Here is a 27,430-nt window from a genome sequence, read left to right on the forward strand (position 1 = left end):
CCCCACAAATAGGAAATATGATTTGGGATGGAGTGTACCAAACAGAGCATGAGAATTTTACCTTCTGTATGGGATGATTTTACCTTTTATGTGTTTATTATACTTAAACATCCATCAGTCTTGAAAGCATTGTTGCTTACCTCTAAGGATTCTTTCTAAGGCATTACTGGACAAAAATAACTCCTGGTTGTCATTAGCTTTAATTGGCCCAGCTTTTTCTTAGATTGTGCTAAGAGGACCTTTTATATCCTCTAAATATTTGTTTCACCTTTATGACCCCTTTGTCAAAGTCCCCTAGATTTCTGCAGGCAATTTTCATACGGCTACAGTCCTTGTACAGTAAGAGCATGCAGCCATTCTCGCTCCCTCCCTGGCTTCCAGGGCAGCAGGGAAACACCCAAGAGCAGCATCACAAACATACTCTCGGCTCTCTCCAGACCCACACTGTGCCCCAAACATGGTCTTACTGGAGAGCCAGGATTCGGCCACGTTCTCTCTGCTCTTCACTGTAGTGAGGAATGGCTTGGGGTGAGGGAAAGATGTCCTTCCGAATTGCCATCTATTTCTATTTGCTTGACTGTGAGGTAGTCACATAGTTTCCAGGTATTAGGACTTCCACTTTCCCCCAAAACGCCCAATAGTCTAGGATTTATTGTCAGCCACTTTCTATTTCATACCAACACATAAAGCATGCTCCCGTGACTACTTTATATTCAGCAATAAAATGTCTTTTCCCATATAACATGTTCAGCCTGACTTTGAGAAGACACCCCACCTGGTAACACACTAGAATTTAAACAAGCTAATCCACTTGAAAGCATGGTTTTTCTGGGGATGTGCATTTGGCTCTGATAAATCCCTAATTGCTCAGGCAGGGCACCCACAGAGAAGCCTTAGGAAAGAGAGGCCAGCTGCCTGGCTAAGCTTCAGCATCTGTCTTCCTACCAAAGGGTGTCAGTGCACTTGTGGCTTAGGTCAAAATAAATTAGTCTGCATAATCATTCTTAATCCAGTTTCTAACGGATCTTCGCTGTTGTTTGAAATTAGCTTACCTCTCGGCAGAACTTAACACTCTGAACTTAAAGGAAGTTTTGCTCAACGTGAAGCATAGGATGTATTTTTGTCTGCGGCATGTGCCTGTTTACTGAGGTTTAATTTTCAGAGACCGTAATATTTTTAGCCTCTCATACATCTCTCAACGGTATTCCCAAGTTGACAGATGAGGTTAAGCCCTTGTCACATGATGCAGCTGTGCAGGCAGAACACACCTCCTCTTCTCAGTCCTCATACCCCCAAACTCTATTGTCCACAAACCTCCAGTGGCATCAGAAGTCACAAAGAAAACCTGCTTTAGGGCCAGCTGAGATGGCGACACACAGCTGTTCGGTCAGAGATTTCAAACCAGAATGCATGGGTACAAAGGCAGTGCCATCAACAATCAGCATGAGGACAACTCCGGCTTCCAGGCACTTCTTCAGTAGGCCTTTGCTGGGCCCCATGTAGGCCATACTCACAAATCCACCAGGGACAGAGGCCGTTCAGATCTCCATCATGCTGAGAAAGCAACCGAATACCAGCTCCTTGTCTGGAGTCAGGCAAAGAAGCGCTCCGATGAGGCAGTGTTCAGGACTGTGGTGAAAGTGATGCATGCCTCTTGATAAGGGCCCTGGAGGATCTCTGGAAAACTCTAGCAGCAGGGTCTGACAGACCAGACCCCCTTCATCTGCTCAGCTTGACCATGTTTTATGGAATTCATTCCATAATCTCTGGGGGAAAAAAAGCAGATTCATGTGGGCAGCTCAGGACAGCAAGGCAGGAATGCCAAAATAATCCCTTGGTCCTGTCACGTTCAGTTTGACAACAGGTCAGGCCAAAAAGTTTGGGAAGTGTAACCCAGAACAGAGGGTTGTTATAGATAGGTCCATGTCAAGAAGGCAGTTCTGCTCTAAGAAGAAACCTCAGGCTTGTTGTGCACGCTGGGGGCGAGGACAACTTTCACTGCATATCCTTCATGGCACACTGTGGAACCTCCTGCATCTTCAACTTCATTTGCATATTTCCTCATGTACCACATGCAGAAGGAGAGCCACCACGGGATCTCCGAAATGATGAGTAGAAGTGTCATGCCATCTACCCAGTGACTGACCAAGGCCCTCACTGTAGCAGTGTTGCTGTTACGATCCATCATCTTTTGCTTTACAGTGGATGGGAACTGTTGCCTTTCTTGAATTCAAGTCACACTGACATGTGGTTGTAACATGGCCCTGATCTGTGTAGTGAATGTTTCATGTTCATTGTGTGTCTTCCCAGAAAATGTTTGCTTACCTCCAAGGTTGCCTAACAACCAATCTTCTGAGCCTCTTTCCTTAGACTCCCACAGTCCTTAAGTTAGATGTCCAAACTGTCTGCAAATACTGAACTTGCCACACAGTGAGAATTTCCAGTCTATGGTCTTGTGTTTGAAGAAGCCATGAGCTCCTTATTCCTTGTGCTTTACTTGATGGTCTGAACATCTCTTTCAGACAAACAAAGAGCAGAAACCTGGAAGAGTTCATTTCTCCTGAGTTGGTAATCTGGAGATTTGCCATGTTCCATTGCGGCAGAAACATTCTGACCTTAGGACCCTGAGTTTCAATTTCAACTTCCCAATTGGACATCATTTTGGGGAGAGTCTGACCTATGCACCCCCCCTCTTTAAAATAGGAGGGAAGCAACCCTTTCATGTGTCCTAAGTAGAAGTTCAAAGACATCTCCACATGAGCCTGTCATGAGCCCCTTCAGCATCCCACCGTGCATAGCCACACCTCTGAGATATATCGCCTCTTCAACTGCATCCTAAATTACATCCTAATAAATTCTCGGTTAAACCACTGATGCTGTTCGGTAAATGACCTGCACTTCCAGGAGTATTGCTGGACCCATAACACATAACTCCAGGGATCTTTCTAATATGCCTTCCTAAGCATAGCACTTGAGAGTCTTTAGAATTCAGCCTCCAGACACTCTGTAGTGTCAAAGAAGCAACCCAGCCTGCAATCTAGCTATTCACCACATCCCCGCCTTCTTTGTACTGCTGTGCTTTTGCGCAGAAGGCCCCTCTCAGCCTCCTCTTCTTTTGCCATCAATCTCATTCTCAGTTTTCAGTGCCCAGCTCCTCTAAGAAGCACACTTAGCTCTCCCGCAGCCCCCCTCTGTCAGGTTCTTTACTGGTGTGTTCCCATTGCCGTGTGTGGTGATCCTTCCTCCACTCTGTAGTTCTGCGTGGATGGCAGAAGTCCTGTTATTGTCCTTTGTATCTTAGCATCTATCATTTACAGAGAAAATCCACCCTTGGTTTTAACCTAAGATGTATTTATCACTTGATTTCAAGTATATCAATTACTCCCTAATAAGAATGGCATTAACTAATATTCTATGGCTAGTTCTTGGGTGGCAGCCAGTGTTTTGTACACTTTATATATGTATAGCTGATTCCTTCCTTGTTGAACTACTTAGTTTTTATTGTGAACTTGACACAACCAAGAGTTCAGTGGAAAGAGGGAGCCCCAATTGAAGAGACACCTCGATTAAACTGGCCTATGACCATGCGTTTTGGGAATTGTCTTGATTATGCGGGAAGGGTGGGCCCACTATGGGCAGTGCCAACTCTAGGCAGGTGATTCTGGGTTGTAGAAGAAAGCAGACTGAGCATGAACTGAGAAGAACAAGCCAGTAAGCCGACTTCCTCCATGGTTTCTGCCCCAAGTTCCTGCTTTGAGTTCCTACTTTTGGCTGTCCTCAGTGAGGGACTGTAATCTGGAAAGTGTAATCCACATAAACCCTTTCTTCCCCAGGCTGCTTTCGGCCATGGTGTTTATCACAGCAACAGAAAGCAATATAGAATACATATAATGACCTGTAAAACGGACCCATGCTTATTGTCGTTTGCAGTTGAGAAAATTAAGGTTTAAAGAAGTTACACAGATGTTTGAGGGGCCAGGGAGGTGACTTTATGAGTGAAAACCCTTGCCACACTGGCCTGTTGGCCTGGGTTTGATTCTGAAAATCCATGCTAAATTGGAAAGAGCTCCACAAAGTTGTTCTCTGACCTCTACATGTTGTGACACACTCATCCACACATACATGCACACCATACTAATAGGGGAAACTTGAACACTTTCAAAGATGCCAATGGACTAAATGAGAGAGGTCAGATTTGAGACCCATGGTGTCATACTGAATTAAAAAGGGAAAAGGTGCCTTCTTCCACTTAAATTTGGTTTACTTTATTGTTTCTCAGAAAGAGGTTACAGTTTTTTAGTTATTAAATTGGATCAATTTTGATCGTACATACTGTGATAACATTTAATCAAAGGATGTGGGGAGGAGCAGTGAGGTACACTGGCAGACGTTAGTCCCCATGTAGTCCCCGAGCATTAACGGGTGTCTTTCGCGCTGCTCCCCTGTCAAGCTGTATTTATGTGTTCAGGATCAAGTCACTCTTCTCTTACTGAAAAACTCCTTTTTCACACTGCACCATCAAATGCCGTTCTTAGAGCAAATGGGTTCTTCTCCTTCACTATATAGCTCATCGGTTGGAGGCTCAAAAGAATCAAAAGCGTTCCTAGGACCATTGGAAGCCACATAATGCAACTAAGGCCTAGCACTATTTCACTGTCTCTCCAGAACTGCTAAGTGATAAGGATCAGCAAGGAATTGTTAGTTTTAATGGGAAAAGTGAACCTTTTGTTAGTCACGTCCATTGCTTCCCTGCTAAGAAAAACCCAACTTTGAAGCATTCATTTGGCTACGGTTGGGTATGGGAGCATCCAGAGATTTTATTATGTCTAATAAAATCCACCCAAGAATGGAAGCTGCATTATGGTCCACAAGAGATGCATTTTGCTCTGAAAATGGAGCTGGATGCTCACTGTAAATGAGGAACCCAGAGTGAGATGTTCGAGGGCACAGCTGGGAATATGTGCAAAACTCTCTTTCATTTCCATTTGAATACCACAGAGGCAGCACTCCACTTGCTTCAAATTAAAAGGTACATCAAGAATGCAAAATGTCATATAAAATTTTAACCATACTTTCTAGTTGATTTTTTAATCCTTTACCGGCTCTTTGTCTATTTTCAGATAAAGCCTTGGCCTTCTGTGATGTGCACACATCAATTCTTGGCCTCCTTTTTCAAAGGCTACCTGTGCCCTGGCTCTTTACCTGCCTCCTGCATCTTTTCTTTAAATGTAGTCTTTTCCTTAGTGTTTCCATTTCACCTTCCTTTGTTTTCTTCCTGATTAGCTCTTCTTCCTTCTTCCTTCCCTTTGCTCTTTAGCTACCCTCCTTTTCTCCTACTCCATCAATGAGTTATACACACATACATATACATATATACATACATATATACATGTGGATAGAATTGATACCCTGACGTCCCACTGTGCAGTGTCATGTGACTCAGTGTAGCTGTTGCTATAATCGTAGGATACCTCAATGCAGAACCTAAGGGTTTGTCTAGAGACACTGGTAAGCAACAAATATAGCAAGTCTGAACTCTGGGGCTACTGACAGAAGCTACTGAAACTAATAAAAACTAAGAGCAACAGTAGCTGATAACATTAAGGGCGTTCTATGCACTTGGTTCTGATAAACACTCTTTATCATCACTCCGTGAAGTCGCATTGTAGCATTGCTCCCTACGTACTAGAGAAGAAACTGAATAGCCACCCTGTGCATGGTCCAGGCCATACAAGTAGAGAGGTAGATCCACACTTCCCAGCCTGGGCAATCTGGCTTCAGACCATTCCTCTTAACAACTGAGTTTCACTGATACTCCAGCAGCTGAAGAGTAGCCCTGGAGTGGACTCCAGTGAGACCTGGCAAACACTATAGTACACGAGTTTGTCCTGCAAGCGACCTCAGTGTAGCCACACAGACGAATAGGGGGTAAGCCAGGGTCACTATATACAAAGCAAGGTGATCTCAGGTGCTCACAGGAACTGCAGTTGGAGGAGTTCTTCCCAAGGAGGGTGAAATTCTTAGAAGAGGAGATCTGAGACCTATGAAGGCCTCATGGCTGGGGAGTCATAGAAATGACAGGAAAAGAAGAACAATGTTCGAAAGCTCAAGAAAGAAGACAGGAGGCCACAGATGCCCAGTGGCAGCCAGTGTGGCCCAGACAACAACCCTGGAGACTGGAGGAAAGAAGTCAGGTCATGAGAAAGGCTTGGGTGAAGCAGGACACAGAACTCAGAGACAGGGTTAGGTACTGGCCTAGGAATGAAGACGTGAGGCACTAGGTCAGGTTGGCAGAGGGGAAACCTGGTTGTGGGAGAGGAGTCTTTAGTTCCACTTGAGCAGGTTAGACTTTGTCTCATTCACCCTTGGTTTCACTTGGGGAGCTGCTGTGTACACACGTAGCATCCCAAGTCAGGGTGACATCATGTCTTGTTTCTACAATCGTTCCCAAACCCACAGGGTACAGGTGATCTTTAATGCATAAAAGTGAGTGGATGCAAGGTTATCCCGAAAGTATGTCTCTTTCACATTCTGGTTTGCTGCCTTGAATAGAAGAGTGGGCGATACAGACATAGCCGGAACGTTTGCATGGCCCTGGGGATGCTGTGTGAGTGTGCCACGCACATCAATAGCCACTACTACATACAATGATCAAGAAAAACACAGACAACCACCCTTAGAGGAAGTACGGGGGTTAAAACGGAGGGCGTATGGGCTGAGGTAGGTACTGTTTCTGTAAACCCTTCCACAGTGTTTGAAATTTGTTAGTATATAGTAAAAGTAAAACTAAACACGTGTCCAGTTTAATCATCAGGCCACTAGTCCCACGAAATAAAAAGTGGTGCCGTGGTGGGCGACACGACACAGAGAAAATATGCTAACATTAGTGTCGCGGCCAGGAAATCAAGGGAGTCTAATTGACAGATTAAAAAAATAATAGTATTCAGGGAACATTTAATGTGGTCATAAAGAGGTTCACACGCCTCCCGGAAATCATGTTAAAGTAGCAAGCATTAGGTTTTATGGGACCAAAGGTGATGCTGAGTCCCCCCCCCCCCCAGTTAAGTCGAGAACACCCTAGGACCCCGTGTTTAAGGAGGCAGGAAGCCAAGCAACATATTTTAGCATGATTTTTCTTTTTAATCCAAAGTCTCAAGTGAATGGTGTTTCTCATGTTGTCCCTTCGTGGCATTTAGCTACCATATTTTTTTCTAAATTTTATTTTCCTTAAACCTTCCAAACTAAATACATGTGGAGTCATTCCTGTTTGCTCCCCTAGTGTCCACCCAAACTGCACCCCCCCCCCCCCCCGCCCCCTAGTACTTCAGATCCCGCCCCGCTTTAGGCCAAGACCAGCAGCCTGGCCGGAAACAGATCTCCTCCTGCAGGGAAATGGGCTGAGGTGGGGAGGGGCGGCGTCTCTGAGGGGCGGTGCCCACAGGAAGCCAGAGCCCTTAATCGCCTGCCATCCTTCCTCTGTTCCATCTGGCTGCATGAATAATGGGGATTAGAAGTGTCTGCTTTGATTGCTGCTGGGGAGAAATGCTGAAATTTTGGTGAGAAACCTCAGTCCTGCCTCTTTAAGAGCTGGGTTTCTTAGGAAATTTCAATTCTCTTCTCTCCAGTGTTTGAAGCAAAGCATTAGAAAAAAAGGCCCCCCAAAGTGCCACACCAATCGATGCTTGGGGATTTCAGTCCAATTCACAGCCCACCCGGGGGCCCAGCAGCCCTAGGACAGGGGGTGGGGGTGGGGCAAAAGGGAGAAGGGGAGTGTGGGACTGGACTGATGCTGTTGAAATGAGGCCTTAAAGGAACTCCCTGCGTGGGTAGAAAGGCTCAGCTCCACCAACCCATCGCGACATCCAAGTCCCAGGGAAAAGGGCAGCTGGTACCTGCACACATGGAACTCCTGTGGTCACGCCCCGTGGTCACTGCCTGAACTGGACTTGGGGGGAGGGTGTCTCGATTACCTGCTACTCTCACCCCTCCCCCACTCCCTACTGCCCTCCCTTTCTCCTTCTTACCTTTTCCATCCTTCGTCTTAGCCCCACCTCTGCGTGCTCCTTTTTCCTTCATGAGTGAAATCGTTAAGACACCTTTGCCTACTCTACTGGGGAGAATCAAATGTTAGTCCACTCGGAGCCCTATCCACCAGCCTGAGTGCCACAGATTGAAACAATAAAGAGCGGTTCCTTTTGGTTGCTCAAGCAGAGGGGCTCCCTGTGCCCAGGGGCTTCTGACTTGCAGGAATCGGCTATTTTAAGCAGGCCTCCTCGTCTTCACTGTGCCTGTGGTCCTTTGACCAGCTCCCTGCTCTGGGGAGGATTTCTACCTCTGCCATCACTTCCAGCCAGAGCCTGGAGGATGACCGAGGAGCTATTTGAGGGAGGTAGAGGCTGAAGCAAAGACTAAAAGTCTGCTAAAGGCAGGCAGCCTTCACAGGGGCTCTGCGGGAGCCTGACGTAAGCACTTCCTCCCACACTCACAGCCCACCGCCAACCCAAGGGGCTCACTCTATGGGAGAGGAAATGCAATCAGCAGAGCCCCCTGCTTGCTCTGGCTCTTCTAGGACCCTGGGAAGAACCCCGGCACTGTGTTCCCAGGGTCTGTGTTTCTGTAAGATTTGGGAAAGGAGAATGTTTTAAACACAGACTGAACTGCTGTTTCTGTCTGCTGCTGCTACTAGGGCTCCCCATTTACCTTCATTCTTCTCTGATCAGAAGGCTGTGGCATTTGGGGGACCCAACCCAGGAGCCCCTGAGATGGGCATATATTACATTTGCAGTAAGTGGGCTATATCTCTGCTAGCCACAGTGACTTCTGTGTGTACAAGTCTTCTGTGTGTGCAGGTCGCTGTTGATTGACCTGGGGTAGGAACAACATATAGAAACTGAGCCTAAAGACTGCATTAAATGTGAACATAGCCTTTGGCGCCTAGCAGTCAAGACCTGCGGGTTCTGGGGGAGGGGAGGGAAAACAAGGTATGAGATACACAGAGCCAGAAGCAATTCTAGAAAATGAAAACTCAGTTCTCGTGGATGGCTGTCAAAATGGAAATTCTGCAATGTATTCAGTAAGGAGGCACGCGTAAGGATCAGTACACTGCACATTGTTTATGGAAATTGCATGAAGTGAAATTTATCAGGAATCTTGCATTTGGCGGATTAGCATAACAGTGCTGCAAGGAACAAGCCAGTCTGGGAAAGGAAGCATGCCTTAGTTCCTCTTGGCTATCAAGAACTTCAGCATAGCTGGGAAAGGGTCCCTTTTCTTTCCATACTCACTAATATAAGATCATTATTAGATAAAGGAAACATCAAAATATGCAAACAAATTTTACAGAGGAAAAAGTGATTTTAGAGGTATGTGGTTAATTAAAACATTATAGGATTTTCTATGTTGTTATTATTATTATATATTAGTTGCACTTACTAGCCTCACAAAATTTTTGTGGTTTCTCCTCTTCTAAAGACTCTCTTTAGAACATCCCATAGTTGTGGTTTATATTCTTTCATTAAAGAATATCCCCCTCGCCAGGTTTCAAGTGTAAGTTTCAGACCCCACAACCTAGACCCTTCCTGTGAATAGCCTACTTGACTCTATACAAAGCTCGCCTTTCTCTGCATTAGAGAACCCTGCTCCAGGCTAGGGACCATGATTATGGGAGAGTTTGCACCTCAAATCCTGTGGGCCCCCCTGGTTTTTACGCCACAGAGGTCTTTCTTATGGTGCCTCCTATTCCAACGTCCTCAGGGCCTGACTCCCAACTGGAAAGTCAGGAGCAGTGAACTGCTGTTGGTACCCACTTTCTTCACTCGTGCCGAGGCCAACTGTGCAGGGTCTCACCACGATCAGTTGATTATGGATTTTGTTTCTGAGGAGGCCATATGATTTTCTGACAAAGCTTTGTTCACATTTGTGTTATGTTTAGGGCAGCTGATGATTTCATTGACGTTCCAGATCGCATCTCCTCAGCAGCGGCACTTATGGTTCTTTTTGGCTTTTTTTGTTTTTGAACAGAGTTGGTGTGGACACGGATGACAGTCTGAAGGAAGAGCCCTCCTCACAGCAGGCAAGTTGAATAAGTCAGTATACAAAACACGGTCTGGTCCATAGACTGGTCCATGCTTGTAGCGCACATAGCCAGGGTAGCTATTTCTAAAAGGAGCTGCCTCTGCTAGTCGTGCATAGGACTTCAGGGTGTTGGTTATGTTTAACATATGAATGCTCAGAACCAATTCACTACAGCCTCTTGTGACATCAGGATTCCTGTAAACAGACCCCGTGGTTCACATCATGCCCAGCAGCTAGCTCCTCAGATCTCAGCTAACTCACTCAAAGCTTCTTCAGCACACAACAGATGAACCTGTTTCTCCTGAGTGGCTTCTCATTCATCAGGTCTGGGTGTTCAGAAATACTAAAACAGGCAAGAGACAGAGAAAAAATTGAGGTGATCCATTACTGACCTAACTGAACAACCATTCTCTACAAAGGCCCAAAACGCCTTGGAGAAAATTACTCAAAACAATGTGCTAATCCCCTGAGTAGAAGAAAATTATTCTCCAACCCTAGCTTTGAATCCGCCATCAAGGTAGGATCTGTCATTGGTGATTTTTTTTGTGCCGGCGGAGAGCCTTGTTGGTGAGAAAAACTTAACAGTGATATTGCCTTAGCGATTTCTAACTTGACCACACACCTTAGAACAAAAGAGCTATGTGTAGGAATTTTCCACATTTGCTGCAATTAGAAGTCTGCAGACATGATCAGGATCATGTGGTAAATTTATGGCTTTGCTTGGTAAACTGTGTTTTGATCATGTTTGGATTCGAGGACAATCCCTGCTTTGATTTCATGGGTCCCCTCTCATAACATCAATGTAACACAGCTGGCTGCCATCCCTGGGCAGGAGGCCACTTCCCTGGGTCAGACATGGAAAGAAAGAAGAGCCCCTATTCTGCAGAGAAGGCTGAAGCATGAAGTTCATGAGAAACATGACTCTTGGGTACTTTGAACTCGGTGGTCATGTGTGTCCCAGGGCCATACGGTGCTCTTTTCACAGCCTACTGCCCCGGAAACAACCTCAGAGCTCAGCATGGCCTGCCTGGAGTGTTGGGATGAGGGCCAGCTCCGTGACCTGAGAGGCGGAATCAAAGCCATCACCTGGGCTGTAATGAGCAGTGAGGAAGGTCTGGCTGTGGCTGAGTTTTCAAACGCATTTTCATCTTCCATGGGTCACATAATCTAGTCTCCGACCTTCAAGCAAAACCTTTATCTAAATTCTATCCTTTTCATGTAACTTTTTCTTCAGAAGACAGACGAAGAAAATTCATCAAAGAAAATTCTTTGTCTTCCTCTAATGGCCTAAAATTTTTATAATCACATATAATTATTGGTTGAAAAAAAATCCCCACTAGTCTAACTCCTTTTTAAAATTTATACATATTTTAGCTTATTCATACAACACTTTAAAATAAAGTTCAACATTGTTAATTCAGCAATGACTCTTACCTGGAGATATTACCATAATGAGAGGGATTTTTCAGTTGTTTCAGAAACAGGATTGTGCTCCACAGAAAGAGAACATTAGGTGACATTTGGGTCTTGGGAAAGCTTTCACATCTTGGAGTTTCAGCTTCCGTCTGTACAAAGTGAATGATAATGACGTTTACCTCAGGAGGACTGCGGCAATGACTGGGAGGGTGAAGTGCTTGCTGCATAAGCACGAGGCCCTGGGTTCAGATCCCCAGCACCCATAGAGAAGCTGGACATGGGGCACACAGCTGTAATCTCAGGGCTGGGTAGGGGTGGACACAGGCTAGTTCTGGGGTTCATTGGCCGGCCAGCGTAGCTGAAACAGTGAGCTCTAAGTTCAACGAGAGCTTCTGGCTCAAAACAAATAAAACCAAAAAACAACAGAGGAAGACGCCCATCATCAACCTCTGGCCTCCACACGCACGGAATATAAGCAAGCATGCCCATATACATATGTGCCTAACACACATGCACGCACACACACACACGTGCACACACACACCATTAAAATAAACCAATCTCATTTTGTTAAAGATTTTAGACAGTTAAGACTACTACATACAATTAAATAATTATATGTGTTAAGTTTTAGCAGAATGAGGAAAAATCAGGGCAGAAACAGACAGAGATAAAAAGGAGCCGAGGAAGTAGGTTGCAGGGCCTACGTCCTTGCTGTGCTCCAAATGACTTTTCTGTCACCCAGAGGATAGGAAAAGGAAATAATCAGTCACATACTAAGTCCTTCTCTTTGGGGGACAAAGTGGTGAAAAGCAGGGGTGCTCACCTCTGTTCACCGACTTGTCTCAGCAGACCTTCCTGCAGAGGGCAAGAGGAAGCTCTCTCCATGTTTCGCTGCTCCCAGCTTAAATTACACGCTTTCTGGAGAGCTCATAGCAGCTTCTTGTGGGCATTCTTTCTTGCCATATTCTTTTTGTTTGTTTGTGGTAGGATTTTGCTGTGTTGTGTGGCCCTGTCTGTTCTGGAACTCACTTTGTAGACCAAGCTGGCCTTTAACTTAAAAAGATCCACCTGCCCGGCCTCCTGAGTGCTGGCATTAAAGGCGTGCGCCCCCACCACCATATTCTTTAGCTAACAAAGCTAGCAAATAGCAAAACCCATTCCAGAAAGAGGTTGGAGTCATTGTTCTCTTAATGTCAAATACCAGAAACAGTGGACTCCAACCAGAAGTAGTTGGGCACAGGATCCATGCAGCCGCCACTCACCTGGGTCATGAGTGTTTGATGCTTTCCAAACCTCTGTCAAGATGCTCTCTGCTCCCCTTTTGCCTGGCAGAGCCTTACTTTTCATCAGGATCTATTGATCCCAAGCATAAGTCTGATTCTTAGCAAGACTATGTTTCCTACTTGCTTTGCATTTATTAAACTATGTTTATATTAACAAGATGAAGAAGGAGGATAATTTCTGCACTGACCAATCATAACAGCAGTTCTTAACCAGAAGCTAAAACTGTTTAAAGTTCTTATGGCCATTACTGACTGTAGAGTCTCAAAATCAATACTGGGCACGTATAAGTAAATGTGGCTGCCTGTAAAGGAATTTCCACCTTCCGAGCTGTAGGGAGTACCTTTGGGATGGGAACTTGAAGCACAGTGCCCTTTTTTGCTATGCATGGTGGTGCATTCTTATTATAACAAGCTTTGGAAAGCATATTCCAAGTGCAGCCATGAAGCTTTCAGTACACACTGTTTGCAACTGTGCTGTTTTGAGAAAGGAAGATAATGTTTATGTCTCAGAAGCATCATAAACAAATAGGGCATCCCTCCCCTGACCCCTAGAAAGTCTTCCTTGTAATTGTGTCCCTGTTCTTGGAAACGTGCCCTTGTGGCATAGGTAAAAATCTCTGGAGTACCGCTCTTGCCTTTGATGGAAATTTCTAGCACTTAAGGGAACTTGGTGTGGCTTCTTTTTTCCTTTTCGTCATTCTGTCGTACTCTTCCTACTGAATGCTGGTCATGGTTTTTAATACTGTTCTGAGTACATTCTATCTTTATCCCAGTTTCAAAGATAACCCTGAACAGGTGTTCATCCCATCTACAAACAAGGAAGCTGTACACACAGAAGGCAGGTAAGGTGACCAAAGGCACAGAGAAGGCAAAGGTGGGATTTGAATGTAGGTAGTTTGGTCCCAGAACATCCCGTCTTCCCAGATATGCATGCATTCATGCAGTAATCATTGACCCCACTCATGTTGAATGCTAAGCTGCTGTGAGGAGCGCTCCCCCGCTGCTGTTTTCATGTCTTCTCCCACACAGAACTTCTGCTCCGGGGAGGGCCATCTAGCAGAAAAAGATAGGAGGAAAAGGTTATAAGGTCAGAGAAAGATAATAAAGCAGGTGAGGAGGTAGAAAAGGGAGGAGAGCTCACTGGCTATATAGGACACGCCCATGAAAGTACCAGTTACTAGAAAGCTGAAGTGTGTAGAGAAGTCAGACAAGAGGAGATGAAGGTAGTGGTCCTGTCCGAAGCATAGCAAAGATGTAGGCTCTGAGTTAGTTCGCTGGTGTGAGCCCAGGCAGAGCAGCGTGCGGGCCAGTGTGTCTGGAAGTGAGTGAACGAGGCAAACGTGGATGAGATGAGGTAGCGGTGAGGAAAGGGACCAGAACCTGAATGCCATGGTAAGTTCGCTCTTACTCTGCGTGGGATGGACACACTCAACAGTTTCTCAAGCTTAGAAGTTTTTCGTTTCTCCTAGCCCCATTCTGCCAACTGTTATGATAAAGTTCATTTTCAACATTACTAGCATAATTCTATTTTTAACACAGTGCTAATGTCTCCAGGGTTGCTCTTAATATTAGCTTGCACTTTCCTTTTACTTCCGGTAGCTCCTCTCCGGAAAGTCTGGTTTTAGTTGTCCATTCTGTGCGGGTATAACCTTGGTTCAGATTGCTGTGGCTCCAGACAGTGGAAGCCCAGCCGTGAAAGGTCCCAAGAAGAACAGAAGGACACCCACAATAACTGAGCAGCAGAGATTTAAAGGATAAAATTTCTTCCCCAGAAAGACTCACGCTAAGCAGAGACACAAAGAAATGTCTGCCAAATATGAAGGGCGTAAGCTTAGTGAACAAACACTCGTCTGCCAAGTCTCAGAAAGCCATAACCTTGAATGCCTTTGAAAATTGCAATCACCGGGGCACAACAGAGGAATTTATTCCTCTGCACCAATGACACTTCTTACTGGGTCCTCTAGAGAGGTGCAGAGCGCAGAAGCATAGGTAAGTTCATCACAGGGAGAGACTGATTAGCAAAGGTAGGGTCATTTGGTTCGTTACATTAGATGCACCTTTCCATTGTTTATATTTTCAAATAGTCCTAGTAAGACTATAAGAACCAAAGAATGAACTCCCCTACAACCACCACGGTTGGCAGTGGACACTCCCCTACAGCCACCACACTTGGCAGTGGACATTCTCCTACAGTCACTACCCTTGGCAGTGGACAGTCCCCTATAGCCACCACAGTTGACAGTGGACATTCCCCTACAGCCACCACGGTTGGCAGTGGACACTCCTCTACGGCCACCACACTTGGCAGTGGACATTCTCCTACAGTCACTACCCTTGGCAGTGGACATTCCCCTACAGCCACCACAGTTGGCAGTGGACATTCCCCTACAGCCACCACACTTGGCAGTGGACAGTCCCCTATGGCCACCACAGTTGGCATGGACATTCTCCTACGGCCACCACACTTGGCAGAGGACATTCCCCTACAGCCACCACACTTGGCAGAGGACATTATGCTGCACTCACATCACCCCTTGAGCCTGTTTAGTCCCATGGGAGGTAAAGTGCACATGATACCCAACAAGTGTTTCAGAAATGGAACATTAGACTCAAATATTGATATGGCCCAGTTGAAACTTTTTCATGCTACATTGTAACTAAAACTGTCTTGATTAAAAAATAATAATAATAAGATGAATATCCCTAAGCAAATTCCTTGGTCTTTTCTTTGGCTAACACTGGAATTTTTGTTTATTATACTTAACTATGTCATACGCACCCAAAAGCATACTCCCCACTAACATTTTTACGTAGAGAGCCTACATCCACATATTTCTCTTGCCAGCAGATTTTTTAATATTATGCTCTAGAAAGCAGGAATAATAATGAGGAAGCAGAGGGAGGTGGCAGGTACAACTTGAGCATATTTTTTGTACATTTTATTTATAAGATTTAAATAATCTTTAATTTTTACTTTGCCCAGTCAAAATATGTATATTATAACCCTATCTGAAAGAGATAAGGTGAAAGTTTTAAAAAGGAGCCTTCCCTAAGACAACAAACCAGTGATGTTGAGCCAGTACTGAACGCCAAAGCCGTTGCACCCTGGCAGTCCTCCACGGGCACGTGTCTAGCTTATGTACAGCCTCCCTTCCCATTGACAGTGAAGTGATCCCTCTCTGAGCCAGTCGGAAGTCTCTGTTCTATCAAGAATATAAGCAGATCCTCATCTCAAAGGCACAGAGGACTTTGCTTTAGTCTTCATCCTTACTTGATTATCTCAACGTGGGATCCATCCCTCTCCCATATTCACTAAGCTGAAAGTCTTGCCCATTGTCTCGGAAGTCCTCATCACTGTGCATCATGGTGAAGTAGGCTCTACACCTTCCCCCGATTAGTCTCTGTTCCTTAGTTCCTCATTGCAAGGGCTGCCTGTCTAAAACTCTTGTTCCTGTGGAGGTCTAATGGAAGAACATTCCAGACAGAACAAAATCCCAGGGGAAGGAACATTCACAGCCTGGGCGATCAGTAGTAATGATGCTGCTACAGCTGTAATAACCACAGGGAACATTCAAGACGATGCGTGTGGAGGAGAAAGAGGCAGGAGCCAGCTTGTGTGGTTATCTGTCACCACACTGATGCTGGGTAACACAAACTCTAAGAGGTGTGCAACAGGAATCCCACTGCTGTGTGCTACCCTGGGCACACCATTCTGCTGTCAAGAATGTAGGCTAAAGCATGCATTGTTTCTTAGGGTTAGCCTCAGTTCTAATATTCTGCTACTGCTTGCTACATTGTATTCACTGGAGAGAGTTTCAAGAACATCCTAGAAAATAGATAGATAAATAGGCAACTCTTCTTTGGTGGAAAGTACCTCCAGGATTCATTGGAAAGATAGTGACACAGAGAGTTGAGAAACTGGTATCTCTAACATAACTCATCTGCCATTTGGTCTACAGTAAAGAGTTTCAATTTTATAATAAAAAAATTTTGAGTCTTTTGAACGTGGTTGGCTTTATTTTATAATTATGATTGGTCCATCTTGATAAACATTCTGTATGAAAAAGATACAAAAGTGTCAATGATTGAGGGAAGAGGATGTAGGTCAGTTGTTGAAGTGCATGCTTAAAGGCATGGATTCAACCTATGGTGCTACACATGTTTGGAATTAGTGGTACATGTGTGTATTCTAACACCTAATGGGTGGTGGCAGAAGGATTAGAAATTCAAAGTCATCCTTGGCTACATAGATGAGAGTCTCTCTCAAAATGAAAGGCTGGGTAGGGTGATGTCTCAGGTGGTAAGGTTCTTGCTGAGAAAACATGTGTTTGGTTTCAGGTCCCCAGCACCCACATGAAAAGCCAGGCACAGGGATATATGTTTATAACCCCAATGTGGGGAAGCAGTAACAGACTGTCATCAGCCAGCCAGCCTAGATGAATCGATGAACTCCAGGTTCAGTGAGAGAGCCTGTCTCAGAAAATAAAGCAGACAGTAAAAAGTCATCAACTTCTGCCCTTCATAAACACATGCATGCACACCACATGCACATGTTCTCATACTCACACATATGCACCACACACATGCACACAGAATGCCAGCTACGTCAGACTGATTCTGCTTTAATCCACTCATTTTACCAGTTGCTGATGCAGCTTGCCCCGGCTAGAGGTGTGCCTGTTTCTCCTCCGTAGTTTGGCCAATACTGCCTCATATACTTCAGAAAGTTCTTTGAATATAGAATTCAATTTCTTTTAATACTTTGAAAATTGTATTCTCTTGCCTTCAAGCCTTTATTTTTTTCATGAAACATTAGGAGAGTTTATTTTCTTTTTGCCGAACATAATTTGATGAGTTTAATCTTATTTCTTATCTTCGGTTTTAGAAGCTTGACTCTGGTTTGTTGTTCTTTCCATTTATCCTAATTCAGATCCACTGAGTTTCTTGGATTCCCATGTTGATACTCTTCATCGAATTTATGAAATTCAACTGTTGTCTTTTGAAACATTCTGGGTTTTGTGTTCCCTGTTCCCTTCTTGCATTACATAGAATTGTTAAGCCACTTCATATGTTTTTCTTATGTCACTTAGGCACCTTGCTGTTATTCAAATCTTATTTCACCACAGTGTACATGTGGTGCTTTATCTCTTTCAAGCTTACTACCATTGGCAGCATCCAGTCAGCCCTTAAGCCAATATGGTCGATTTTTCTTTCTAGAAATTATGTACCTTTGTTCTGGAATCTCCCTTTTATCTCTTTCTTTTTTCTTTTTTTCTTTTCCTCTTTCTTTTTGTAGCTCACATTTTTTCTTCAGAGGTTTTCATTTTGTTCTTATTATCTCAGTGAGTTTAAATTCTCCAGCATGTTCTTTATAGCTGTTTTAAAGCCTTTCCCTATTAATTCTAATGCCCGAGTTACTTCAAGGTCTGCTTCTATCGATTGCCAGTTCGGGTGTTTCATTTTTGTTGCTATTTTATCTACAGCTGATGCTGTTGTTCTCTGCTGCCTATTACCCGATCATTGAGTCCTGTTATGCCTGTGATACCAGGCGCCCCACATGGCACACCACTGCATATTCTGAAAGTGATTTTGAAGTCGTCGCATAGGAAAAGGAACATTGCTTTCTTTCACTTTGCTTTCAGATGGATGCGGGATATTGTATAATGGAACCCTGAGTCAAAATGTGCAACTCTGAGCTTTATCTTGGTGGTTGTGTTTCGGGGAGGGGGCTCGTTAGCATATTTGAGGGTAGCTTAAGTCGGGATCTTATTTTGTAAGATGCGTTGTCCATTGTGGTGTCTGAGTGAATGTGAATACAGGTATATCAAAGGGTTACCATGCCAACTAAACCATGTTGTAAGTCAGATTTCAGGTAAGAGGACTGTGGAACAAGAATAATGACATGGTGTGGACACCCTCCCATCTTTAAGTTCATCCATGTATTTGTCTTTTGTTTTTGTCCTGTCTTTGTCCTCAGTCCTCAGTTTGTAATATGGTCACTTTGGACCCATGATTAGTTTTTGATAGACTGTTAAGAGGGGAGATAAATTTTCTACCTTACAAATAAGTTATTTGGTAAAAATACTTCTCAGAGAACTATGCAAATGCAGGCATCATCATTTATTACATTTTTCAATTTGTATGAGTATCTTTTGTATCTATAATCCACAATAGAGTGTGAGCTAGTTAATATTCACTGTCTACTGCTACATAATGGCTTAGAACAACACATACTTATTAGTTCGAAGCTTTTATGGGTCAACAGTTTGAAAACAACTTGACTGAGTGTTTCCACTCAGGGTCTCCTATGGGGTTCCAGACAAGGCATCAGCTGGAGTGATTGTGTTTGGAAGACTTTTCTAGATCCAGAGAATCCACATCTATGTAGACAGAAGCCCCGGAGTTCTTCCTAGCTGTAGAAGGCCCTGGTAACACATGGAACACTCCTTAGGCCTGCTACAGGGTCATCACTTGGAAGCCAGCTTCTCAGAGCAGGCAGTCTAAGAAAGAAAGCAATGAGGGAGACCTGGTGTCTTTTTATGAGCGAATCTTGAGCGTGGCATAGCATCACATCACTTGTATACATTTTAGTCACTAGATATGTGTTTTTAAGTACATGCTGCACACAGTGTTGAGGGGAATTAGGCTCCATTCTCTTACAGAAAGTAGAATAAAAGAATTTGTAGGCAACTATTTAAAAACCAGTATTGCATTTCCCTGAGCCAAACAATTTATCTTCCCTGTATGAAGATGCATGTGTTACCAGCCCAAGTCATATGAACCAGGTTCGTTCCTTGGCAACTAACCCAGGTAGTACAGGCTACCTGTGAGTCTGTTGAGATACCAGCTTATTAGAGTTTTGCCCATCTCTTGATCGTTATCTGTCCCCATGTTTTTTTTCTTACTCATGCATTTACTGATCTTCTTTTTTGGAACATTTAAGAATTTGTTTGGGAAGGCAGAAGGTGAGAATATTTGCATAAAGTGTTTCTATGTGAGGACTAAGAATTGATGGCTGACCTTTCAAAAAGTAACTTCAAAAATTTTTCCATTTGCCCTTCAGTTATGATATGATTTCCCCCTCAGAATCCTGGAATCTTTACCTTTAGAGCACAAATGTGGTTCTCTTCTTAGTAATTAGTAAATCAAGGCATAAATTTGAGATCACCACATAAGATTCTCCATTCTGGTCAGAGGTGATACGGCAAAATACCAAAAAACAATTCCATTTTTATGGACCACCAAATATCAGCTTGGGAACCCAGAAAAGGCCTTATATCATTGTTGAAATAATTTCAGAATCCATTTACTAATCATTTCACTTAACTTCTTCTGTCGTTAGTATTGCATATGAAACATTGAGGAAGAGAAAAGAAAACACTCTTTCACATACCCATCTGAAACAAACAACATCCATGTGGATGCCTGCTGCAGAGCTCCGGTCCCGTCAGGGAAAGCCTCATTTGCACAGTATTTGGGAAAAGCCTTCACATTTGCTTAGTACTATCCTTAGAAGCCCGTTTAGCACGCAGTCCTTCCTTACTTCTGTGTCTGGCCTTTTATAAGTTTCTGGTTAGAGTCTTTGGCTTTTTCTTCACCAGTCCAAATAAACCCAAAGAAAAGAAGCCCATCATATTTTTTTCTCTCAGGGTGGAGCCACACATGAGGGCTCAGTAGAAAGAAAACGGTCCACTTCCTGCTGCGCCCGGTCAGGTCATTTCCCAGTCTCGTCTCTGGTCCCTTGCTCAAAGAGGTGGGGGTGGGGAAAAGATCAGATTGCCTGGCCATTTTTAAATGTTCCCAGAAACAGAAGATAATAAAGGAGCCAGAAATCCCATATACATCCATCATCCTGCTTCTTAGACGTAGCAAGGCAAATAAAAGGTAGAATTCAACACTCTTGAATTTCCAGTTCCCATGCAGAGCTGGGGAAACCTGAGGCTCTGGGTCGGTGAGTGTATCATTGTTATTCAATGGAAGAAAGTCCAAACCTTGGTCTTGGAAACATTTAAAAATCCATCTGGGGGTAGAAAAGGTGAGGATATGTTGTATCCTTTGCTTTTTCTAGAATGCATATCCCTTCTCTGGAATAAAGAAACTTAAGAGAGAATAACTGTTGTTAGTGATAAAGAAAACCACCGTGGAGCTGTAGTCCACCCTCCTTCTGATGACTGCTTCCATCCGTCGTCCTTGAAGCATGTGTCTAACTCATTTCAGAACAGTGTAGATAGACTGATGCCCTCCTGTCCTCTGCACAGCAGGACCGTCCTAAGGGCCTACTTTCTGTGCTGCCTTATCAGATGCCTTCCCCTCTCCACCATGACTGCCAAGGCTGGCCCTCCCTTGGCACCTTTATCTTTAGCCCCCACTGCTCAAGTGTAACACACACTGGACTAACTCATTTATTTCTGCTCATTTATTAATGGCCTTTCATAACCAAGTTATTAAGTCATCAATAACTCCAGAGAAATAAATGAATGAATCCAGATCTGGGCCAACAGATGTTTAAGATACATATTGAAATCTTTAAGTAGGAGCAGCGTAACAGTCAATTCTTGGTCATCAGTGAAATTTTCCCACCTGGGAAAACACATTCCACCCCTGTTTTGGTACAGTTAGAATGCCTCCATTTACTTCGTTTGTTTGTTTTTTGTTTTGTTTTTCGAGACAGGGTTTCTCTGTAGCTTTGGAGCCTGTCCTGGAACTAGCTCTTGTAGACCAGGTTGGCCTCGAACTCACAGAGATCCGTCTACCTCTGCCTCCCGAGTGCTGGGATTAAAGGCGTGTGCCACCACCGCCCAGCTCTCCATTTACTTTTTTACAAAGTGAGATGAATAGCATCTCCATCTCCAGTCACTCAGTTAAAGTAAAGGTTGTTTTTAAATTACATATGGCACTCTTCAGTTGACCAAAAAAAAAAAACTGTAGATGTTTTTTCAGAATTAAATCCTCTCAGGAGAGCTTCTAAGTTCCACTTTTGTATCTCTAGGAAGCAAAATGAAAAGCAGGGAGAAAGAGAAGAGACAGGGAGGAGAAGCTCTAAGAACCTAAAAAATGTAGAGAAATATGCCCAGGAGTCTAAGTTGTTTGTAGTTGTTCCCTCTCTCCAGGAGCATCCCAGAGTATGACCTTGTCTTCCTGCTCAGAGACCCCTTTTGCCCCCATTGGCTTCCTGTTTATACCCCAGAACTCTAGCTGGATGAAGAATGCCTGCTTCTAGGGAACTTAAAGAACTCACCTTGGGTTCCTAGTCTTTAAAACAGAGGTAATGAGAAAACACACTCTCGTGACTTGTTATCAGAATCTACAGTGTGTAGAAATCATTTAGGATGTTGTCTGACATTGCCTGTCATGTGTTCAGGAAGCAGGCACTGATTTTAGGGTGCTCAGTGGTACAAATACAGTCATTCCAAATGGTTTTAGTTTCTTAGAGACCAAACAGTCTGATTTTCTCAATTAATTTTACAATTAAGAAACTATAACTCACACTGAATGTGAGTTATAACTCTTAGCATTCATTAGATTGAGGCAGGAGAATGTCAAGTTTGAGGTAAACCTATGAAAGAATCTGAGGAAAAAAGAAAATAAGAGGGGAAGGGAAAGAAAACTATGAAATTATGCTGCCCCATAGAGAATGACTGTGCTCTCCGCAGTTAAATAGGAGACCCTTGGAGGAAACACCGTCTTTGGAGTCTAGCAATTCAGTCCTAGGCTCAAATTGCTGCATTTCTTGCTAACTGTGTGACTTTGGACTCACATCTTCCCTTCTCCAGATGTCTCTAGGTCCTTGAGCACAAAATAGTTAGAACTCAACCAACCTAGATGGATTGTGGTGAAAATTGAAAAATAATGATTGGAAAAATTAATGACTGAATAATGTGACTAGCGTGCTGCCTGGAAGTTAACGAGCATTCAATAGCGAGGAGCTGTCATTATTTCAAAGCCACTCAGTTGGGCTGTCGAAGGCTGGCAGCTGAGCCTCCACATGCGATCCAAGCTCAGCACCCACCCTTTCTTTCTAAAAACGGGGGAGGGGTCCCAGCACTCGCTTTTGTCAAGTCTACTCAGTGGCTATTCTGTGATTAGTAGATGTTACCAACTACTGCAATCACCCATGCCTGTGGATGAGTACAACTCCGGAAGTCCTTGTTCCTAAGGAAAAAGAAAAGGAGAACTAAGAAGGAAAGCCTCCGCATTCTGTGCAGGACTTTTTTTTTTTTAACTAGTCCAGACCATTGTGGGAAGTTTTGCTCTGGCAGCTGAGCCCTGCCATGCTGTGGGCAATGGAGGCTCATAAACAGCTTGCCTGCCCAGGTTGCTTCGTTGACACCATTGCTCTGATGCTGTTGTTGGGTAAACATAGCTACAGAAAGACAAGGAAACATGGGGAAACTGAGCCAGATGACTACATTTCCTTTACAGAGAGACAGGAAGAAATTCTAACTCTTGATACCAAGGCATAGAACAGAAACCTCATAATGCCTGTGAGAGACAACAGGCTCTCATGAAAGGATTGGGAATGGAAAATGAGGGTGTGAAAAAGTTATCCTCTTGAAGATTTTTTTTCAAAGGTCATTATAAAAGGTTAGAAGGTCTTTAACCCCAGCACTCGGGAGACAGAGGCAGGTGGACTCCATGAGTTCGGGTTAAGTCTGATCGATACAGCAAGTCCCAGGACAGCCAGCACTACAACATAGTGAGGTGCTATCTCAAAACCAAAAACTAAAAAAGCGCAGCATAACGTTGGACTATTAGGGTGTTAGGGAACCTTTAAGGGACTGTCTAGCCCATCTGTTCTCACTGTTTGCCATGGAATCTCCATCACTATCACAGGAACAGTGGTATTCCAGGGAGTATCATGTGGGAAGCTTTCAATTTTTGAGATGTTAGAGATCTTAAGACAGAAGGATGGTGAGTTTGGGTTTAGTTTCAGTGTGAAACCATTTTCTGCTGCCCCATTTTCGACAAAGGGCAAATGGTACATAACAGTGGGACACACTTGCCTTTCTTGTATTCCCATTTCTTGGAGCTGTGGCATTCGCTGGTAGACATTTCACAGAGCAAAGCATAGCTTTTCATCATTATCAATAATGGAGGTGGCTGGGAAGAGCAAGAAACAAGTTAACGTACAATGAAATCAAATCAGGCTGGGCTTGAGGAGGCCGACTTCAGCATAGCTCATGGGTTTCCATGGTCTTCCGTGCATCATTGTACATCAGAACAATGCTCACTTTCTTGCTGATCAGCCAAGTCACAGTTTAGTTTGAAGTGGAAATTCTGGGCCCAGACAAAGCAGAAAATCGGTACTAAGCCTAGTGTAAGCAGCCATCACAATCGAAATTGATTGAAATTCGCTTTCCTTAATATGCAAAATGGAACACTCAAGATGCTCCCAAAGATTCATCTTACCACAGTACAAGCATCTTTGGCACAAACCTTCCCAGTTGCTTTTCTGTTTCTCCGCCTCTGATACTCTGCCCTCATGCAATGCCGTTGAATACATTCTTTCTCTTTTGTCCCTACAGTTCTTATTGGCTTCCCATCAGGAGCATCTCTTTGAACTGTTCCTAATCTTAGCAGAAAGGCAAAACCCAGTCACAGCCTTTAACAGAGATCTATCAAAAAGACAATGAATGAAAACCAGTGTAACCAACATTAGGTTGTTATTTCTCTAGTAATTTCTTGATAATCCATAAATAAATACCACCCAGATTTGATTTAAGTGGACTACAAGATTTCTACAACAGCAATGTGAGACAAGCAGACTTCCACTGGTGTCCAAAAGTAATATCTCTTAGCTAGCTAATAAAGGTGAGATGATTAAGATGATTAAGAAAGAGAATGCTGAATCATGTAAAAAAAAAAAAGTCTCATCCACATAGTAAGATCTCTGAGCTAATTTGAAAACTCCTTCACCATTAAGATGAACATGCCTAGACTTCTTTTTTCAATGTGTCATGTAGTTAAATTGGACATGGTATGACATGTATTTAAGATGTACTGTTGTCTGTGGTCTCTCTCCAGGAAGCGAATTCGTTGGGTAAAAACCTGACAAAGACGGAGAGTGCGCAGCTCTTTAGGATGTGGTATGGATTTGATCACAAGTATCCTTTCTAATGACAACCTGGCAGGTCCTCTGGGGGCAGATTCCTCTGCACCCTCATCACGGAGGAATAGGACTCTACTTCCTGAGGCACACACAAAGGTAAAGTGAATCCACGGGCAAGCTTACACCAAGGAATGATTTCAAAATCTAAAACCACGTAGACCATTGTGAAGCGTTGAAAAGCAAAGTGAAATCCCTGTGTAAAATGTACATGATGTTTCTGTGGCGATCGGGTATTTTCTAATGTCGGATAACAAAATCGTGTGGTCCTGAAGAGTTTATCTATTTTGTTGTTCTATATAAAGGTCTTACTTCCAGTTGGGCTGGCCAGAGACCTGCTTCACTGGACAGTCTCAATGGCCTTTGCAGGCTTTGGTTTGTCTGATAGGCATGGACAGGCCTGAGCTAAACCCACTTCCCAGGTGCCACTGTATATATACCCTTGTGTCCTGTGTAAAATGATGGGGTAAGTGGAGAAATGAATGGGCTGAGGACCAGAAGTCTGGTTCCTCATAGGATAAAACAGTGTTGCTCTTTGTTTTCCCCTCAGGAACACTTAGGTAAGCATTTTACTCTGAAAAGAATTAAAAAAAAAATAAATTCTAGCCATCAGTGTGAATGCAGCAGTTCAGACATGTCCTGTTATGTGAGTTCGAGGACTGAAACGCCAGGCTGAAGTGCTTGGCTCTGTAGAAGCAAGTCGTCCATGGCTAATCTAGTCAAGAGCTCCACGCGGGAGGAAACTGACAATTGCGCAGTGAGCTGAATGTGTTGGGTCCTTGCTAGTTTTCTATAGTGACAAAATCCCTCTCCATTCACTGAGAAAAAGCCAGTCTCTGGGATTAAAACCCAAAGCAACAATTAAAACCACAACATGTCGACGGGAGAGGGGAGGTTAAGAGGAGAGAAAGGATCTTTTTGCAAACTTGATAGAACTCCGCAAACAGGCCAAGGAGGAGAAGCTATAACGGGAAGGGGCGAGGAGGCAAGAAATATGATAAATTCACATCAGGGATGAAAGGAACACAGATCAGAGAAGGGCTAGAAATTAGAAAGTAAGATTAGGAAGGAAGTGAAGAGAAGCCAACTGAAGATGCACAGAGGTAAGCAAGAGCATGTTCGTGTGTAAATTAGGGAACATCCGTCCCTGTAGCGCTCCACATCACCACATCACGTGGTGCTGTGGAGGGCGGGGCTTGGAGCTTAGCTCTGCTTCAACTCATCTGGGTTGCCTGTGGCCAGATTCCTCACTTTCAGCCCTGCATTTGTGTAGGCAGTGCAGGTTGCCACCCTGCAAAGAGCAATGCAGCTTGGTCATTAGTGGCCTCTTGCTCTGGTCTCATTAGCTACCTGGAGCCTTCCTGGTCTCTAGGGGAGTTTGTTCTTGGCGAGTTCCTGCAGGTTTATATTCCTTCTGGTCTTTTCTTTTAGAAACAGCTGCCATGGATTTCAGTCTCTGATAACCAAATTTATAGGAAGGTGTAGGAATCGACTGAAGAAAACACCTGATGAAATACACAGCAAGGAAACAGAACATCAGAAACCCAGTAAGAGGTTTTCATATTCTTCCTCCAAATTCTGAACGTGCTTTGAGGGAAGCTCTCCAACAAAGAAAAAGGATGAAGTAGAAAAATTAGCTAGGAGACAAGAAGATGAAATTTGGAGCCCACTCAAATTTTTAGCTTGGAGCAGCGGCTCTAAATTTAGATGATGTCACAGTTTTTAATCTCACTTCCCACCAAAGGTTTATTTCCATACGATTAAGGACAGCCTAGTAGAAATGAAAGCAGATTTATCCTTTGTGTAATATCTCTCTGCGCGGCCATGTGTCCTCCTGTGCATGCATTCCAGCAACTGCAGGGCAGCCATCTTTGCGTCAATACCCTTTCTCAGAGACAACAGGGGTTTTGTGTCCTAGTTAAGGTCTGAAGTTTACCTGGAGAGGAGTGTGCCAACCAGTTTTAACGCTGTGACCTCATCATTTAACTATATTTTCAGGCAAATTATAAATGTGGCGTTTTACATTCACTCTGTTGCCCACTTGTAACCCTGTTGATGTCCCTGTCACCCTAATAGGTTAGGCCATGCCAGTCATTGCCAAAGTAGGGACAGTCCCCCACTGGAGTCAGGTTACCTAACCTTGACCAGAAGAAATTTTAGGCTGCTGAAGAAATGACCTGTACAGTATGGAACTATTGGGACTTCATTTCCGTAAAATCCCATCCTACGCTTACAGCAGCATAAAGAATCGTTGCTTGTTTTTGTAGAACTGAGAGTTTAAACCGAGGGCCTTGCATATGCTAGACATGAGCTATATACACTCCCCCACTTTAATTTTCTATTTTAAGATAGCATCTTGCTAAGTTGCCCATACTGGTCTTGAACTCAATGAAGAGCCCAGACAGGCCTTGAAATTGCCACCATCTTGCCTCAGCCTTCTATGAAGAATTCCTGACAGAATGGAGAAGGTAGTTCCGTGATAGGACTCTTGCCGATGATGAAAGGCCTTGGGTTTGAGCCCTAGCACTGTAAAAGGGGAATTTTGGGC

At 43.9% G+C, this 27,430-nt stretch overlaps 1 protein-coding gene across 1 annotated transcript in view; it reads left to right on the forward strand.

Moving 5' to 3' along the window:
- Slc9a9 (solute carrier family 9 member A9) overlaps positions 1 to 27,430 on the forward strand; it is a 551,770-nt gene that overhangs the window by 435,018 nt on the left and 89,322 nt on the right. Inside the window, exons 13-14 of the mRNA XM_048452510.3 lie at positions 10,021 to 10,072; positions 24,801 to 24,880. Coding sequence (XP_048308467.3) covers positions 10,021 to 10,072; positions 24,801 to 24,880 — 132 coding nt within the window. The remainder of the gene's footprint in view (positions 1 to 10,020; positions 10,073 to 24,800; positions 24,881 to 27,430) is intronic.

This window comes from Myodes glareolus, chromosome 4 (assembly GCF_982192425.1).
Source record: "Myodes glareolus chromosome 4, mMyoGla1.1, whole genome shotgun sequence".
NCBI lineage: Eukaryota > Metazoa > Chordata > Mammalia > Rodentia > Cricetidae > Myodes > Myodes glareolus.